Here is a 17,664-nt window from a genome sequence, read left to right on the forward strand (position 1 = left end):
ACTCGTTGAAACTTTCCATTCCGCTTCATTTGGGTTACTGCCTTCATGCCTCATCTGTTTCTAGACTGTGAGCCCACTGTTGGGTAGGGACCGTCTCTATATGTTGCCAACTTGTACTTCCCAAGCGCTTAGTACAGTGCTCTGCACACAATAAGAAACTAAGTGGGTGGCTCAAAACAGGACAAAGCTTTCTTGAGATTTCCTAGGAGACTTGGACAGAGGGGAAATACCGAGCGAAACCGTTTTTCTGGCATAGTTTTTCTGCGATATACTTCTGTTCCCACTTCCAAACAACCCATTGACTGAGTCTTGGGCAAATTGTTTTTTTTACAACGTTCCTTTGTGACAGTTTACCTTTCCCGATGCTGCCTATAAGGCAGGTCTAAGTGGATGTTGCTGAGAAAGTACCTCCATAGATTGAACCTTTGAGCTAAATATTGATGCCTAGCTGTTATACCTATTTAGTACAGTCTATACAGAGAAGCAGCGTGATTTAGTGGCAAGAGCGCGGACTTGGGAGTCAGAGGACATGGGTTCTAATGCTGATGGCATTTATTAAGCGCTTACTATGTGCAAAGCACTGTTCTAAGCGCCAGGGAGGTTACAGGGTGATCAGGTTGTCCCACATGGGGCTCATAGTCTTCATCCCCATTTTACAGATGAGGGAACTGAGGCCCAGAGAAGTGAAGTGACTTACCCAAAGTCACACAGCTGACAAGTGGTGGAGCCGGGATTTGAACCCTTGACCTTTGACTCCAAAGCCCAGGCTCTTTCCCCTGAGCCACGCTACTTCTCAAGTATGGGTTCTAATCCCACATCCATCACTTGTCTGCCGTGTGACTTTGGGCAAGTCACTTAACTTCTCTGTGCCTCAGTTACCTCATCTGGAAAATGGGGATTAAGACTGTGAGTCCCACGTGGGACAACTTGATTACCTTGTATCTACCCCAGTGCTTAGAACAGGGCTTGGCACATAGTAAGCACTTAACAAATACCATTATTATTATTATTATTACTGGGTCAAGTTGTTTAGCAAACAGGATATCACATCTCCTCCAGGAAGCTGGGAAGCAGCATGGCCTAATGGAAAGAGCCCAGGACTGGGAGTCATAGGACCCAGTTGTAATCCCTCAGGTGTTTGTCAGCTGTGTGACCTTAGACAATTCACTTAACTTCTCTGTGCCTCAGTTTTCAAATGTAAAATGGGGATTCAATACATGTTTTCCCTCCTACTTATACTGTAAATCCCATGTGGGACAGGGACTGTGTCTGACCTGATTAACTTGTATCTACCCCAGCATTTAGAACAGTGCTTAACAGAGAAGCAGCGTGGCTCAGTGGAAAGAGCACGGGCTTTGGAGTCAGTGGTCGTGGGTTCAAATCCAGGCTCTGCCAATTGTCAGCTGTGTGACCTTGGTCAAGTCACTTAACTTCTCTGGGCCTCAGTTCCCTCATCTGTAAAATGGGGGTTGACTATGAGCCCCCTGTGGGACAACCCGATCACCTTGTAACCCCCCAGCACTTAGAACAGTGCTTTGCACATAGTAAGCACTTAATAAATCCCATTATTATTATTATTATTATATAGTAAGCACTTAGATGCCATAAAAAGGCTTTCTTGACTAATCCGTTGTATCCCAACCTATTTCCCTCCCTCTTGCATCCTTTATGCATTTGACTCCTTACCCATGTGAGCCCATTGTTGGGTAAGGGACCGTCTCTATGTGTTGCCGACATACTTCCCAAGTGCTTAGTACAGTGCTCTGCACACACTAAGTGCTCAATAAATATGATTGAATGAATGAATGGTACTTATGTACATATATTTATATTATCTTCCCCATAGCTGTAATGTGTTTTAGCATCCTTCTCTCCTGCCAGATTGTAAGCTTATTGAGAGCCTGGAGGGGAATTGGATCCTTGCCCTTCACAGCAGGGCAGCAGAAGCAGTTTGGCTTATTGAATAGAGAACAACCCCGGGAGTCAGAGAACTTGGATCGTAATTCCAGATCTGTCACTTGTCTGCTGTGTGACGTTGGGCAAGTCGCTCAACTTCTCTGTGCCTCAGTTCCCTCATCTGCAAAATGGGAATTCAATATCTGGTCTCCTTCCTAATTAGACAGTAAGCCCCAAGTGGGTCCTGATTATCTTGTTTCCACCCCAGCACTTAGTACACATAGCAATCAATCAATCAATTGTATTTATTGAGTGCTTACTGTGTGCAGAGCACTGTACTAAGCACTTGGGAAGTACAAGATGGCAACATATAGAGATGGTCCCTACCCAACAGTGGGCTCACAGTCTAGAAGGGGGAGACAGAGAGCAAAACAAAACATATTAACAAAATAAAATAAATAGAATAGATATGTACAAGTAAAATAAATAAATAAATAGAGTAATAAATATATACAAACATATGTACATATATACAGGTGCTATGAGATAGGGAAGGAGGTAAGGTGGGGGGCTGGAGAGGGGGAGGAAGGGGAGAAGAAGGAGGGGGCTCAGTCTGGGAAGGCCTCCTGGAGGAGGTGAGCTCTCAGTAGGGCCTTGAGGGGAGGAAGAGAGCTAGCTTGGCGGATGGGCAGAGGGAGGGCATTCCAGGCCAGGGGGATGATGTGTGCCGGAGGTCGACGGCGGGACAGGAGAGAATGAGGCCCGATGAGGAGGTTAGCGGCAGAGGAGCAGAGGGTGCAGGCTGGGCTGGAGAAGGAGAGAAGAGAGGTGAGGTAGGAGAGGGCGAGGTGATGGACAGTCTTGAAGCCCAGGGTGAGGAGTTTCTGCCTGATGCGTAGGTTGATTGGTAGCCACTGGAGATTTTTGAGGAGCGGAGTAACATGCCCAGAGCGTTTCTGGACAAAGACAATCTGGGCAGCAGCATGAAGTATGGATTAAAGTGGGGAGAGACAAGAGGATGGGAGATCAGAGAGGAGGCTGATACAGTAGTCCAGATGGGATAGGATGAGAGCTTGAACGAGCAGGGTAGCAGTTTGGATGGAGAGGAAAGGGCGGATCTTGACAATGTTGTGGAGCTGAAACCGGCAGATTTTGGTGACGGCTTTGATGTGAGGGGTGAACGAGAGAGTGGAGTCGAGGATGACACCAAGGTTGTGGGCTTGTGAGATGGGAAGGATGGTAGTGCCGTCAACAGTGATGGGAAAGTCAGGGAGAGGGCAGGGTTTGGGAGGGAAGACAAGGAGTTCAGTCTTGGAAAAGTTGAGTTTTAGGTGGCAAGCAGACATCCAGATGGAGATGTCCTGAAGGCAGGAGGAGATGCAAGCCTGGAGGGAGGGGGAGAGAGCAGGGGCAGAGATGTAGATTTGGGTGTCATCAGCGTAGAGATGATAGTGGAAGCCGTGGGAGCAAATGAGGTCACCAAGGGAGTGAGTGTAGATCGAGAACAGAAGGGGACCAAGAACTGAACCTTGAGGAACCCCCACAGTAAGGGGGTGGGAGCGGGAGGAGGAGCCTGCAAAAGAGACTGTGAATGAACGACCGGAGAGATAAGAGGAGAACCAGGAGAGGACGGAGTCTGTGAAGCCAAGGTTGGATACTGTGTTGAGGAGAAGTGAGTGGTCCACAGTGTTGAAGGCAGCTGAGAGGTCGAGGAGGATTAGGATAGAGTATGAGCCGTTGGATTTGGCAAGCAGGAGGTCATTGGTGACCTTTGAGAGGCCATTTTCCGTGGAATGTAGGGGATGGAAGCCAGACTGGAGGGGGTCGAGGAGAGAGTTGGCGTTGAGGAATTCGAGGCAGCGCGTGTAGATGACTCGTTCAAGGAGTTTGGAAAGGAATGGTAGGAGGGAGATGGGGTGATAACTAGAAGGTGAGGTGGGGTCAAGAGAGGGGTTTTTTTTTGATGGAAGAGACATGGGCATGTTTGAAGGCAGAGGGGAAGGAACTAGTGGAGAGTGAGCGGTTGAAGATGGAAGTTAAGGAGGGGAGAAGGGATGGAGCGAGAGATTTCATGAGATGAGAGGGAATGGGGTCAGAAGCACAGGTGGCCGGAGTAGCACTTGAGAGGAGGGAGGAGAGTTCCTCTGAGGATACTGCTGGGAAGGATGGGAGAGTAGCAGAGAGCGTTGAGAGCCGGGGGGTTGGAGAAGTGGGTGGAGTGACTTTGGGGAGGTCAGACCTGATGGATTGAATTTTATTAATGAAGTAGGAGGCCAGATCGTTGGGGGTGAGGGAAGGAGGAGGGGGAGGAACTGGGGGCCTGAGAAGGGAGTTGAATGTATGGAAGAGCTGACGGGGATGATGGGCATGGGTGTCAATAAGGGAGGAGAAATAGTTTTGTCTGGCAGAGGAGAGGGCTGAGTTAAGGCAGGAAAGGATAAACTTGAAGTGAACGAGGTTGGCATGGTGTTTAGACTTTCGCCAGCAGCGTTCGGCAGCTCGAGCATAAGAGCGAAGGAGGCGGACAGTGGCAGTGATGCAGGGCTGTGGGTTAGTGGTACAAGAGTGGCGAAGGGAAAGGGGAGCGAGTGAGTCTAGCTGAGTAGAAAGGGTAGAGTTGAGAGCAGTAATCTGATCATCAAGACTGGGTAGAGAGGAGAGGGCGGCGAGGTGGGGTGTGAGGCGCTCCGAAAGATGGGTGGGGTCAAGAGAGCGGAGATCTCTGTGAGGGAGTAATATGGATTTACAGGGGAAAAGAGTGTGAGTGAGGAGGCGGGTGAGAAGATTATGATCAGAGAGGGGGATTTCAGAGTTGGTGAGGGTGGACACAGTGCAGCAGTAGGAGATGATGAGGTCGAGGGTATGACCAAGTTGGTGAGTGGGTGAGGTGGGGTGGAGCAAGAGGTTGGCAGCATCAAGGAGAGATAGAAGACGGGCGGCAGAGGAGTCACCAGGGATATCCATGTGGATGTTGAAGTCTCCGAGGATCGGAGTGGGCATGGAAAAGGAGAGAAGCAAGGTGAGGAAGGGGTCAAAATCATTAAAGAAGTTGGAGGTGGGGCCGGGGGGCGGTAGATGACGGCTACAAGAATCTGGAGGGGGTGGTAGAGGTGAATAATGTGGGCTTCAAAGGAAGGGAGGGAAAGGGAAGGGGGAAGAGGGATAGTAAGTGCTGAACAAATACCACAGTTATTCTTATTGGGTAGTAGTAGTAGTAGTAGTAGTAGTAGTAGTAGTAGTAGTAGTAGTAGTAGTAGTAGTAGCAGCAGTAGTGATAATAATGGGCACACCTTCTCATTCAGGGCCAACCAAGTCTGCAACAGATGACTCTGCAACAGATGACTGAGTCTAGGAAGAAACAAAAGACAGTCCAGAGATTTATCTACTGTTGGCAAGTAGTTGCTCTCCTTAACCCTTTTTCCCTAGTTCCTCTCCTCTCTTGTGAGAAGCAGTGTGGTTTAGTGGAAAGAGCTTGAGCCTGGGAGTCCAAAGGACTTGGGTTCTAATCCAAGCTCTGCCACTTATCTTCTGTGTGACCTTGAGCAAGTCACTTAATTTCTCTGTGCCGCAGTTACCTTATCTGCAAAATGGAGATTAAAAGTATGAGCCCCACGTGGGACAGGGGCCGTTTCTGATTAACTTGTATCTATCCCAGTGCTTAGAACAGTGCCTGGCACATAGTAGCACTTAACAAGTACCATATTTATTTATTTATTTAGCCCCTTTCCCCTCTACCACAGACTCCTCTCCTGGAAATATACCCTAGGCCCACCTCTCCCTAAAGGGAGGACTGGTGAGCCACTTCACCATCCAAGGGTAGGACAGATACAGAGCTGCCAAAAGCAAGATACTGTGAGCTCCTCTAAAGTCTCCGGTGATAAGAAATTCAGGGGAGGGCAGAAACTTTGACTAATTGAATTGCTCCACTTTGTTCTCCCAAATGTCTACCGTACCCATTGGCCCCTGGACTGGGGCATCCTTGATTTCCACCCCAGGTCACAACTGACGTGTTTCAAATGATCCTCTCCTTAAACAGACCGTTAACACACCAGCCGGGGCCGGTTGAATCTCTGAGCTGTACTTGGTATTATTTAAAAAAGAGAGAAAAGACACAAGGCTCGACCGAGAATTTAGCAAATAAAACCGTGCAACTGAGCGGCTCGCTGTGAAACTTCAAGCATTTCTGCCATTGGGTAGTAAAAATGTAGGCAACAGTCCAAGTTTATATTTGCAGTTTTCCTCGTAACGGGCTGTTTAATCCAAACTACTTGAGGGGAGCTGAAGCAACGGAGGAAAAATGAAGGGAGCACAGAGTTAACATTAATGGCAAAAAGTCGACAAAAATGTGGTTGAAATACAAAAGGGAGCTTTATCGAAGGAACGATCCTTTCCTCTTTTTTTTTTTTTTATAACCGCTCTAGAAAATTTTGTGGGAATACCAGAATTTCACTCCACCCTTTCTTGGCCTCTCCCTTGGACATATCTGTTTCTTCCTTTCCCCTCTCCCCTCTCCCCCACATCCTTCAATTCCTCCCTTTTCCCGTCTCTCTTTCCCGCCACCCAACCTCCACCCTCAAAATATGAGGGGGATTCCTAGTATCCTGCCCCACTTACTAGCCACCATCTGTAGGTCCACACTGACGCCCAGTGGGATTCCTCAAGAAAGGCAGCCTAGGACTTCGCGTTGCTGACACACTCGGAGGAGGAGAATTATAAAGTAGGCAGTTACTTTTTTGCCAGAGAACAGAGGCTCTCGGCTGCAAAAGCCTCTGCCGCTCCCAGCTGATTTCTTCTCTCAAAATCAAAAAGTGATTTTTCTTAAAAAAAAACCCACTAATAACCCTTAGGAAAACAAATCAGAACTCTTCCCGTGAAGATGCTGAAACCCTCTTAAAACCGAAAAGATTGCAAGAAGGCTATTTTTTTTTCTCTCCTAGGTATTTTCTGAGGATCCGTTGATGACCAATTTTTCAGGTAGGCTGTCTGTGTCTTCTGGCTCATGGCATTTTACTTTTCAGAAGGTTTTGGGCTGCTTGAATGTCAGAATTTTGGGTGGTTTGCTAGTGGAATGGATACCGTGCTGCTACTGTGGAGACTTTTGTTAAAATAGCGATCCTTTGAGACTTAACAGACAGGTAGATTTTGGTGAGTGACACACTTCACAAGTCCTTATTTTACTAACAAAGCAGGTTCTAGAGTGTCTGGGCCGTAGAACGTGGGGAATTTAGAAAGCAAGCTCTTCAAGAAACTGGGGCGTTGTAATTGCTGTTGCTCCTTTTTCCAAGGGAAAATTTTTAAACGTTAATATTTTGAGCTAGTTGTCAGGAGAAAACAGATAGCCTTAGCTTGACTCTTGTGTGTTGATGAAAAGGGAAATCAGTCTCTCAAACAGCTTATTTCATTGTTTTAAGAGTATGGGCAGCTTTTTTCCCCCACTAGAATGAACACTATGCTGTGAGGACTTGGAGTATGTGGATGATTTTCTGAAAAGTAAATGGGAGCATTAAGACTCTCCACTGTTGAAAATTTGGAGATCGCAGTAATACACCTTCACAATGATCTCCACATCTTGTATCTTGGTGGTTTTCATATTCAGACAAAGCTGAAATTAATTTACAAATGGACGGTTCTCTTCGTCCTCAGTTGCTGCACAGTAACCAAGATGGGACAGACACTCCTTTCTATTGAAAGTGCATATCAATCAATCATAATTATTGAGTGCCAGTCTGCAGAACACTGTTCTAAGCGCTTCTGAGAGTACAACAGAGTTGTTAGACACATTAATAATAATGATTTTGGTATTTGTTAAGCACTAACCCTGTGCCAGGCACTGTTTTAAATGCTGGGGTAGATACAAGGTCATCGATTTCAATCCAGTCTCTGTCCCAGATAATGCTCATTCATTCATTCATTCAACTGTATTTATTGAGCACTTATTGTGTGCAGAGGACTGTTCTAAGCGCTTGGAAAGTACAAATCTGCAACATATAGAGGTGGTCCCTACCCAGCAACGGGCTCACGGTCTTAATCCCCATTTTACAGATGAGGGACATTCCCTGCCCACAACAAGCTTACAGTCTAGAGGGGAAGAGAGACATTAAATAAATAATTTAGAATACATCATTTATCCTTGTTCATTTACTTAAAAACACAGGGTCTCAAGACTGTACCCCCCTCCAGCTACGAAATGGTTTGAACCCATCTGATTTGCTATTGACTTCAATGTTACCTTTCTCACTGCAGGTTAGCCTAGAAAAAGATGTTAAACTCGAGCCCCACTCCTTCAAGTTGGTCTCTGGCTAAAGCCAGAAAACTAAACCTGAGTTTCGAGCCACAGGGGTTGGTGGCAAGTGTAAACTCTATGTCATGTAACGGTGGAAGTCCTTTCCATTCCTGGAGTTTCTGTGGCTGGCTGCTTCGGGAGATTGCTCATGGATTTAGGCTCCAAACTTGTTTGTTAGTGTAACTGGTTTATGTGCAATGTTTTGCTGAAATTTATCTGGAAGAGGTCCTTTCTAATGAGTTTTCAAAAAGAAGCTAAAATACAAATGACTCACTTGGCTGGAAAAGGAAAACTGTTCCTCTGTGTCTGTGCCTATGAGTAAGTGATCTTTTAACTTTAAAATGTCAGTTTGGAATTCTGAGCCAGGCTTAATATTTCATTTTGACTAAATTAAAATATTTTTGATCCATCTACAAATATTTTACCATGACCTACACTGAAACCATCTAAATTGTGAAAAGAGGAATTATAAGACCCTAGGGGAATTCACGTATCTATGGCACATGCTCCAATTTGCCATACATCACTAAACATAATGAATTAAAATCATCATCATCATCATCATCAATAGTCTTCTGAGTAGCTACTGCATTAGGTACTTTGAAAATATGCAAAAAAAAAAAGGGTCACGGTCTCTGTCCTTGAGAAGCTTGCAATAGTGTGAGATATCCAGATGTGGGTGATTCAATAGTTTATAGATAAAGCTAAATGGGAGGGCCAGAACCCTGTTGGTAAAGTATTCTGTTGCCTCAATGGGCAAGAGAATTTCTCAGTTGAGTGAAGAAGGAGAACCGATGTACAGGAGATGGAGCTGCACAAAACAGATTTAAAGGAACTCTGGACATATGAGATGAAGATTAGAGAGACTTTCATGTGGTGGGTACAAGAAGGCCTCATAGGTGTAAAACAGAAACACATAGGGTATTCAACATTTCATTTTACCTGAATTAACCACCTGTTTTACTGGGTTTCTTCAACTCTTAGGAAAAACTGTGGGAAAACTAGAATATTGCACCGGAATTCAAAGAAAAACTGAGAGAACTATGAAAATAAATCAACTAAAGTGATGGACTCTCTGGTAAAATTCTCATTTAGAAGTATTATCATTTCTCACTTGAGCAGTTGGTTAGAAAGAGGTTCAGAAAAAAGGTCGAAGAGAATGGCAAAAGAAAATGATTACTGATCACTTTGAGAGGAATATCAAACATTCCCATCCCCACTGACATAGAAGCTGCACCAGCCTTGTGTGAAAGGAAGACCAAGTCCCTTTCAGTTATAAAGGCTATTCCCTCATCAATCCTGTACGGGGTATAAATGCCAATTCTAAATCAATGTACTTGCTAAACCACACCTAAAGTCCCCTGCAGTCCAGAGCTATTGGTGGGAAAAGAATGGTGCCTGATGACTCGGCTAGTCATATGCCTAAAATGTAAGCTTTCTATTTTGGATCAGTCTCCCATTATTTGGGCAGGAGATACAGTTTAGAGAAGGGAAGGTAACTCACGTTCCAATGATGACTCACTGTAGCTTCTTGAGGGTGTTGCTTTTCCTCTTCCAAAATGAACAGGGTTAAGAATGCTAAAATGAAATAAGGCCTAGAAAGAGCCTTTAGAGCCTCAGGTAAATGAAAGAAGCATTTAAATTATACCCTGAAACACTCATATGCAGCAGGGCTGGGAGCGAGGTTGCTAAAGGAAGGGTCTGTGGCCTCCATTTTGGATTCCACTTAATCCAATGATAAATCTTGTCGGAGTCCTAAAGGTAATTGTTTGCATCTGTTAATATTAAGCCATGTAAGCTATCCATTGACATTTAAAGGAAATTTCTGAATAGTGTAATCCATAAGAATCTAGAAGAGCTGACCACGGCTTTAATCTGCTCTGGCTAGATCATCAGGAAAGAGTTATTTTTACGTGGATGAGACAGTGGATGGCACTATTTACTCTGTTTACAGGAGTTAAATGGACCATCCCTCCCATCATCTGATCCATATTTTTTCTAGCCTTGACTTCTTTTAAAATCTGTAGCAAAATGAACATGATTTGTAAAGAATCAGAATCTTTTTTCAACCCCATAGTGTTGTCACTGGGGACCAAAGGTCCTCCTATTCAATTTAATTTTATTAAACTGTGGAATATGAGCACGGAATTCTAGGTCTGAGGACCAGTAAATCAAACCTCAAATGTGCTTTGATTGAGTGAATGTGTGTCTTATTTATTACACATCAAACATAATTAGACTTAAAAATCCAATCCCTATCCCGAAGTAGATTGGAATAATTATGGCAGTGTATGCCAGACATACATGAAGCAAACATTTTTTTCTGAAACAGGGCAGTGGGAGAGGGGGATTTCCATACATTTGTTTAAAGTATTTTACAGGTTTGGGGAGCATTTTCAGTCGTCAGAGGGAATCAAGAGTTTCAGGAGACATGAGAGTAAATTGCAAAGGGAGAGAGAACTAGAGGCTGCATTGAAGGATATGATTGTAGACAGTGTGGACAGTAATGAGGAGGTTAGTTAGGAGTACTCACTTCTTCTCCAGTTACTCCTTCCTGTTGCTTCCAATCAATAATCATAGTAATAATAATTGTGGCACTTGCTAAGTGCTTACTATGTTCCAAACACTGTAATATGTTCCAAACACTGGGGTAGATATAAGATAATCAGGTTGGATAGTCCCTGTTTCACATGGGGCTCATATTCTGTGTTGGCAGGAGAACAAGTAGTGAATCCTCATTTTACAGGTGAGGAAACTGAGACACAGAGAAGCTAGATGACTTGACCGAGTTCACATATTAGGCAAACATCAGAGCCAAGAATAGAACCCAAGTCCTCTTTCCAACCCGGCTCTTTCCACTAGGCTATGCTGCTTCTCAAACAATCAATAATATTTACTGAGCACTTACCATGTTTACAGCACTATACTAAGCACCTGAGAGAATACAACAGAGTTGGTAGACATGTTCTCTGCCCACCAGGAGCTTAAAGTCTAGATGGGGAGAGAGAAATTAAAATAAATTACGGATACAAACATAAGTGCTGTAGGGCTGAGTGTGGGGTGACTATCAAGTGCTTAAAGGGTACAGACCCAAGTGCAAAGGTAACAGAGGAGGGAGAAGAAGCAGCGGAAATGAGTTCCCTGTACTTCAGGCTGAGGAGGTCAGGGATACATTTGAAGGGTTACTTAAAGGCCATTGTTAAATTAACTTTAATCATAAGGCAAAAACTGGGAAAACAACCCAAATCTTAAACAACAAATTTTGCAGTCTGATAAATCACGCTTCCTCCCAGGATCTTACCTAAAAGATTATTCAGGAATGCTGGGATGACATAGTTGGCAAATGGCACTTTAAAGTCTCAAGGAAACCTCTGCATTTTCAGAGTTAAACTGTAGGAGAAGAGTGGGTGAAGGAGAGAAATCCTCCTTTAAATTACATCAATCAATTGTATTTGTTGAGAGCATACTGTGTGCCAAGCATTGTACTAAGTGATTGAGAGAGTACAGTACAATAAAGTTGGTAAACATGATCTCTGCCCTCAAGAATCAGCTCCTCACAGACCACCCCATCTCCAGCCTCTCTCTTTCCCAGTCTAAATTTCCCTCTGCTGCCCACATTGTTTCTCTAAAATATCATTTTGACTAATTCTCTCCACTCCTTAAAAACCTCCAGCGGTTGCCCACTCCTCACCCATCAAGCTTAAACTCCTGGCCATTGGCTTTAAGATATCAAATCGTCTCTCTCCCCACTAGTTAGCGTCCCTCGCTTATTCCTAAATTTACCTAATTCCTTCTCTCAAGCCAACCTACTCACTTTGCCTCATTTTCTCCTCTCTTGAAACTGACCTCTTGCTAACACCCTCCCGTCCACCTGGAACTCCCTCCAGCTTCACACATGGCCAATTACTTTTCTCCCCTTCTTCAAGACCCCTCTTTAATCGCATCGCTTCCAGAAAGCTTTCCCTGATTAATCTCTCATTTCCCCTACTGCCATTTCAGCACTTCTGTAGCCTCTAGGCACTTGGATGCCCACTCCTTTCCCCTCATAACACTTTCTCCCTACCTATAATTTAATTTTAGTGTCTGTTTCCCCACTAGATTATTAACTCTTTGAGGTCAGGGCTCATTTCTGCTATTTCTACTATCTCTATTGTCCTCCCCCAAGAGTTTAGCAAAGAGTAAGTACTTATCCAAGTACTTTGTTCTGACGACTTGACACCCATCCACATGTTTTGTTTTGTTGTCTGTCTCCCCCTTCTAGACCGTGAGCCCGTTGTTGGATAGGGACCATCTCTATATGTTGCCAACTTGTACTTCCCAAGTGCTTAGTCCAGTGCTCTGCACACAGTAAGTGCTCAATAAATACGATTGAATGAATGAATGAATCAATCCATAAATACTATTGATTAATTGACTGATTGACCCCTAGAAGCAGTGAGAATGCATGTTTCTTTCAGCCAGTTTAAGTCCCATTCCAGAGTTTCAGTGGGTATTTTAGTAACCACAGGTGTCTCACGTGCAACTGCCTTCAAGGATGCTACCTAGCAAATCTGGTCTCTGATCTACTGGGGAGTCAACAGAAGACTTTTGTCTATGCATTTTAAAGTAACACCTGACACAATATTTTAGAGCAGTTCCTTTCTGAAGAGGGTTTGGGTCAAGATCCCGTAGGCGGCAACCGATGTTCTAGGGTCTGTCGTCCAGCCTAGCCTAGCTTGAAAAGAAGTTCTGTAGTTGATCTGCCAATCTATTTATTTTCCAAGGGTCTACTGTCAAGGAGCAGCACTGTGGCTTATTATATAGGGCATAGGACTAATCAATCAATCAATCATATTTATTGAGCACTTACTGTGTGCAGAGCACTGTACTAAGCACTTGGGGAGTACAAGTTGGCAACATATAGAGCCGGTCCCTACCCAACAGTGGGCTCACAGTCTAGAAAGAGTCAGAGGGCCCAGGTTCTAATCTCCCTCTGCCACTTGTCTACTGGGTGACCTTGGCCAAGTCACCCAACTTCTCTGTGACTCAGTTTCCCCAACTATAAAATGAGAATTCAGTACTTAGAGTGTGCGCTCCATATGGGATAGGGACCGTTCCTGACCTGATTAACTTGTATCGACTCCAGAGCTTAGAACAGTGGTTGATACATAGTAAGTGCTTAACAAATACCATGAAAAAAATGAACAGAATTTCAAGCATTAAATTCTGAGTCTTCTAATAGTTTTACCTCAAAATATTCATTCATTCATTCATCCATCCAATCATATTTATTGAGCGCTTACTGTGTGCAGAGCACTGTACTAAGCACTTGGGAAGTACAAGTTGGCAGCACTTGCCAACTCTTTTGACTTGAAGAGAGTTACACAACTGGATTGTGAGCTCCTTGAGGGCAGAGATCATGTCTCCCAATTCTACTGTCTAAATTCCATTGATTGCTTGATTATCTTTCTTCTTCTGTGAAATAGAAGTGTCACTCATTTCTCTCAGACAAAGTTTACAGAGTGTTTAAGGGAGTTCAGGTGAAAGATGTCCTCTTATAAATTTCCCAGGAGAAACTGTTCGCAGTATATCAATACAGATATTCAATTATCTTCTTTGGCTGGAGGAATATTTAGCAATGAAAAATCCACAAATAATCCCATACTTGTTTTTTATGGTATTTGTTAAGTGCTTACTATATGTCAGGCACTGCACTAAGCGCTGGGGTAGATACAAGTTAATCAGGTTGGACACAATCCCTGTCCCATATGAAGCTCCTCATTTTTAATCTTCATTTTGCAGATGAAGTAACTGAGGCACAGAGACTTAAGTGACTTCCCCAAGATCACACAGCAGTCAAGGGGCAGAGCCGGGATTATAACCCAGATCCTTCTGATTTCCAGGCCTGTGCTCTACCCACCAGGGCACACTGCTTCAACGTCCTCATCTACTAACATTTATAAGTGTTCACAGGCAGTAAAAATGACTACTTTGAAATGCGTTTCCCCCTCTTCAGCCTCCCTGTCCTGCCCTCTGCGGAGCCAGCTAGGGAGGACGAAATGGCCAACAGACACAAAGAAACACATGAGAGCACTTAGCATCCAAATGGAAGCCCCAGATGTAAATGAGCCGAGTGATATGATCTGTTTTCTTTTATTCTTCCAGAAGGAAATTAAATGGGACGTGGAGTTGCTGAGATGCTCCACCTCAGTCTTCTGCTCTGGGGGCTCCTGGGACCCCTCCATGCCCAGCAGTATACTCAATATGTGGAAAATATTGGGTTAGAACTTACCAACTCCAGGAATTCTGAAAGACGCAACTGTCCAGGTAATATGCAAAGGCAGAACTACATTATCCAAAATAGAATTTCCCTGCCCATCACCCTTTATCCTCTTGTTTTGTCTCAGCATTCCCCTTTCTCCCCTTACATTACAACCAATCTCTCTCTCTCTTTCTCTCTCTCTCTCTTTCTCTCTCTCTCTCAGTCTTTCTCCCAGTTGAGCAAATTTCCAGGCCTGAGGATGTACTTCGCTCCCCTAATTATTAATATTGTGATGGTTCTGGTATTAAGATGCTATCATTAAAATTGCAGGTTTGGGAATTTGGTTTTGTAGGAGACTGGAGTTTCAAATCATATGTTCAGTGTTATGCAGAGCAAACAATAGGCACTACCTGTGCCTTCTAGGAATTTGTAGCCTCAGAGCTCATTCATAAGACTCGAGAGGCAGTAAAAAAAAAATCACCTTGTGATGGAAAATGTACCAGACAGCATCCACTAGCAGGGGCGATTGTTCCCCAGCCAAAGCTGAAGGATGAGGAGCTTTAATGGTATAAACTTATTGACATGAAAACCTGCCAGGAGGGAGAAGAACAGCAAGGCAAGGCCTGGCCTAATTGAAGAAATGGAGTTTGAGAGGAAGCTCCGCAGAGGCTAATTTAAGTGTTTTTCCTCGTGAACTTCAGCAGTAAATGACCACCTGATCTTTACTCTCCCCTTCCCTGTGGGAAATGGCCTTTACTTGGAGAAGAAATTTTTCCCTGGGAAGAGTGACTTGAACAGAATATTAAAATGAAATATTTAAAATACTCCTTATAATGAGGATTTCACGGTATTCTTGGATATCCTATCTTGAGTAAACTCTGAGGATTATTTCTGATTATCTGGGCATAAATAAAAGGAGGGTATGAAAAGAGCTTGCGTAATAACATCAATCCAAAAGCAAACAGAGAAATCCAATCTGATTATCTCACTGTGTTTCCTTGAGGAGTGAGAAGAAGTAACACTCATGGATTAAAATATCCAGGGAGTGTTTAATAAACAAAAAATGACTGACTGAATTGGTGTAAAATGATGAGCTGGCAACGGTTTAAAATGATTGTTGCCTGTTTTTATCCCAGAGGGACATTTTCCAGGGTCTGTTGTTTCTGAAAATGCCGATTCGTTTATTTGCCTGCCTTAAAAATGAAATAAAAATCACAATAACAAACTCCCAACCCTGCAATAGAGAGCCTAAGAAATTATGGATTAGCCTTCATTTCTGATAGATGAAAAAAGAACTGGCCCATGCCCAATAAAGCAACAAGAGCAGGCATAATGAAAATCAGGCCACTTATCTAAATACTTCCTAGACTCTGCCTCTCCTTTCTGTTTCCTCTTAGTTTGCATTTCATGGAGGGAAAATCTAGTGTGTGTATTGCACACAGATGCTACGCTCTCTTGAATAGAATTAATAATTAGAACAAATGTCTGGAAGATGGAGAAGATAGCACTGTTCTCCCCTTCTAGACTCTAAGTTTGTTGTGGACAGGGAAAGCACGTACCATCTCTATTGTATTCTACTCTACCAAGCATTTTGTTCAGTGCTCTGCATACGCAAGCGCTCAATAATTGCCACTGATTGTTGGTGGATTGATCGTGAAGTAGAAGAGCAGTGCAAATAGATCGTTTTCAAATGCGAGTCTCTTTAAAAACTATTTACCAGGCCCCTGTAATCACGTAGATTATTCCCTAAATTCAAAAACCTCAAGGCTCACTGTTCTCTGTTCCCATGCAGAAAAAACAGACTGTCCCATCAACGTGTACTTCGTCATCGACACATCTGAAAGCGTTGCCATGCAGCCTCCCATTGAAAGTCTGGTGGATCACATCAAGGACTTTGTGACTCAGTTTACCAGCCAGCTGGAGAACGAGTTCTACCAGAACCAAGTGGCCATCAGCTGGCATTACGGGGGGCTGCACTTCTCTGACCTCGTAGAGATCTTCAGTCCACTGCCCAGCAACAAAGAATCCTTCAGGAACAAGCTCTTGGGCATCAAATATTTTGGCCGGGGCACGTTCACAGATTGCGCTATTGCCAACATGACGGAGCAGGTGACGCGGAGCCAGGTGGCCGGAGTCAACTTCGCCGTGGTCATCACCGATGGCCACGTCACCGGCAGCCCCTGCGGAGGGATGAAGCTACAAGCCGAGAGGGCCCGAGATGCGGGGATCAAACTCTTCTCCGTGGCTGTCAACGACAACCTATATGAGTCCGGCCTCCGGGAGATCGCGAGCCTCCCTTATGAGCTCTATCGCAACAACTACACCACCCTGAAACGCGGCATTGACTATGACACCATTAACAAAATCATTCAGGTCATGGTAAGGAACCCCTCTTCTCTACGTGGTTTCCTGATTCTAGCTCACTTGGCCTCTGAGTGGCAATGTCTTTTTCTTGAGGGGCTTAGTACAGTATGTCCACAAAAAGTACGATTGATTGATTGATTGAAAACAAGAGACCTAGGAAAGCGGAATAAAAGTTTTGTGGGTATTAGATGTCAGCAAATCACGGCAGGAATGTTCTGGGCAGGGGTTTGATCACCTATATCATCAAATCTGCCCCCATATTGTAAAACTCTGTTTCATGGGACCCTTAGCTATTTTGTTTTTGCCCACCAGTTAGATTAGGGGAGGTTTTGGTGAGGACATCTTCAGGGGAAATATTTTGCCTCAACCAAACTGCTCCAGAAACAGAGAAAATGCTAAGCAGACTTAGAGAAGTTTTTTGTTTTTTGTGGGTTTTTTTCCTACCAGCTTTTCCTTGAGAAGAGCAGAATGAACTTCCCCAAAATGGGCTTCTGCTTCTTTCATCAAAATACTCTCTTGGCTATCCTTCCATTCCCTCTCACCACCCTCCCTCCTTTGAATGCACAAGATTAAACAGAATTGAGTTTCCTCATTTCTATTCATTATACTGGTAGGGACTGGGAATTCATTGCCCAAAGCTAGTGGGAAAGCATAAGAGCTCTGAGGATGAGAATGACAGTGCTGTGATCTGGCAAAGACAAAAAAGGAAGGAAGGAAAACAGAAAATTATTTTTAAATGCATTTTCCACTTTCCTCAGATGAGTTCTCCTCTAAGGTGTTCTGCCTACTTTCCATGTTGTACCTGGAAATATGATTGATCCTTGTCCAAACCCACTGAAGTTCCTACCAGGTGCTTCAGAAAGCCTATGCCACTTGCATA

General features: G+C 44.0%; 1 protein-coding gene across 2 annotated transcripts in view; it reads left to right on the plus strand.

Annotated features, from left to right (window-relative positions):
- The first annotated feature begins 6,669 nt into the window (after positions 1-6,669).
- The window catches only part of COL6A2 (collagen type VI alpha 2 chain), a 50,326-nt gene continuing 39,331 nt past the window's right edge, over positions 6,670-17,664 (plus strand). For both annotated transcript variants that reach the window (XM_038748925.1, XM_038748926.1), the window contains exons 1-3: positions 6,670-6,870; positions 14,324-14,485; positions 16,213-16,799. In XM_038748925.1, the coding sequence (XP_038604853.1) occupies positions 14,335-14,485; positions 16,213-16,799 (738 nt within the window). In that variant the 5' untranslated portion in view covers positions 6,670-6,870; positions 14,324-14,334. The remainder of the gene's footprint in view (positions 6,871-14,323; positions 14,486-16,212; positions 16,800-17,664) is intronic.

The sequence above is a fragment of the Tachyglossus aculeatus genome, chromosome 7 (genome assembly GCF_015852505.1).
Source record: "Tachyglossus aculeatus isolate mTacAcu1 chromosome 7, mTacAcu1.pri, whole genome shotgun sequence".
Lineage (NCBI taxonomy): Eukaryota > Metazoa > Chordata > Mammalia > Monotremata > Tachyglossidae > Tachyglossus > Tachyglossus aculeatus.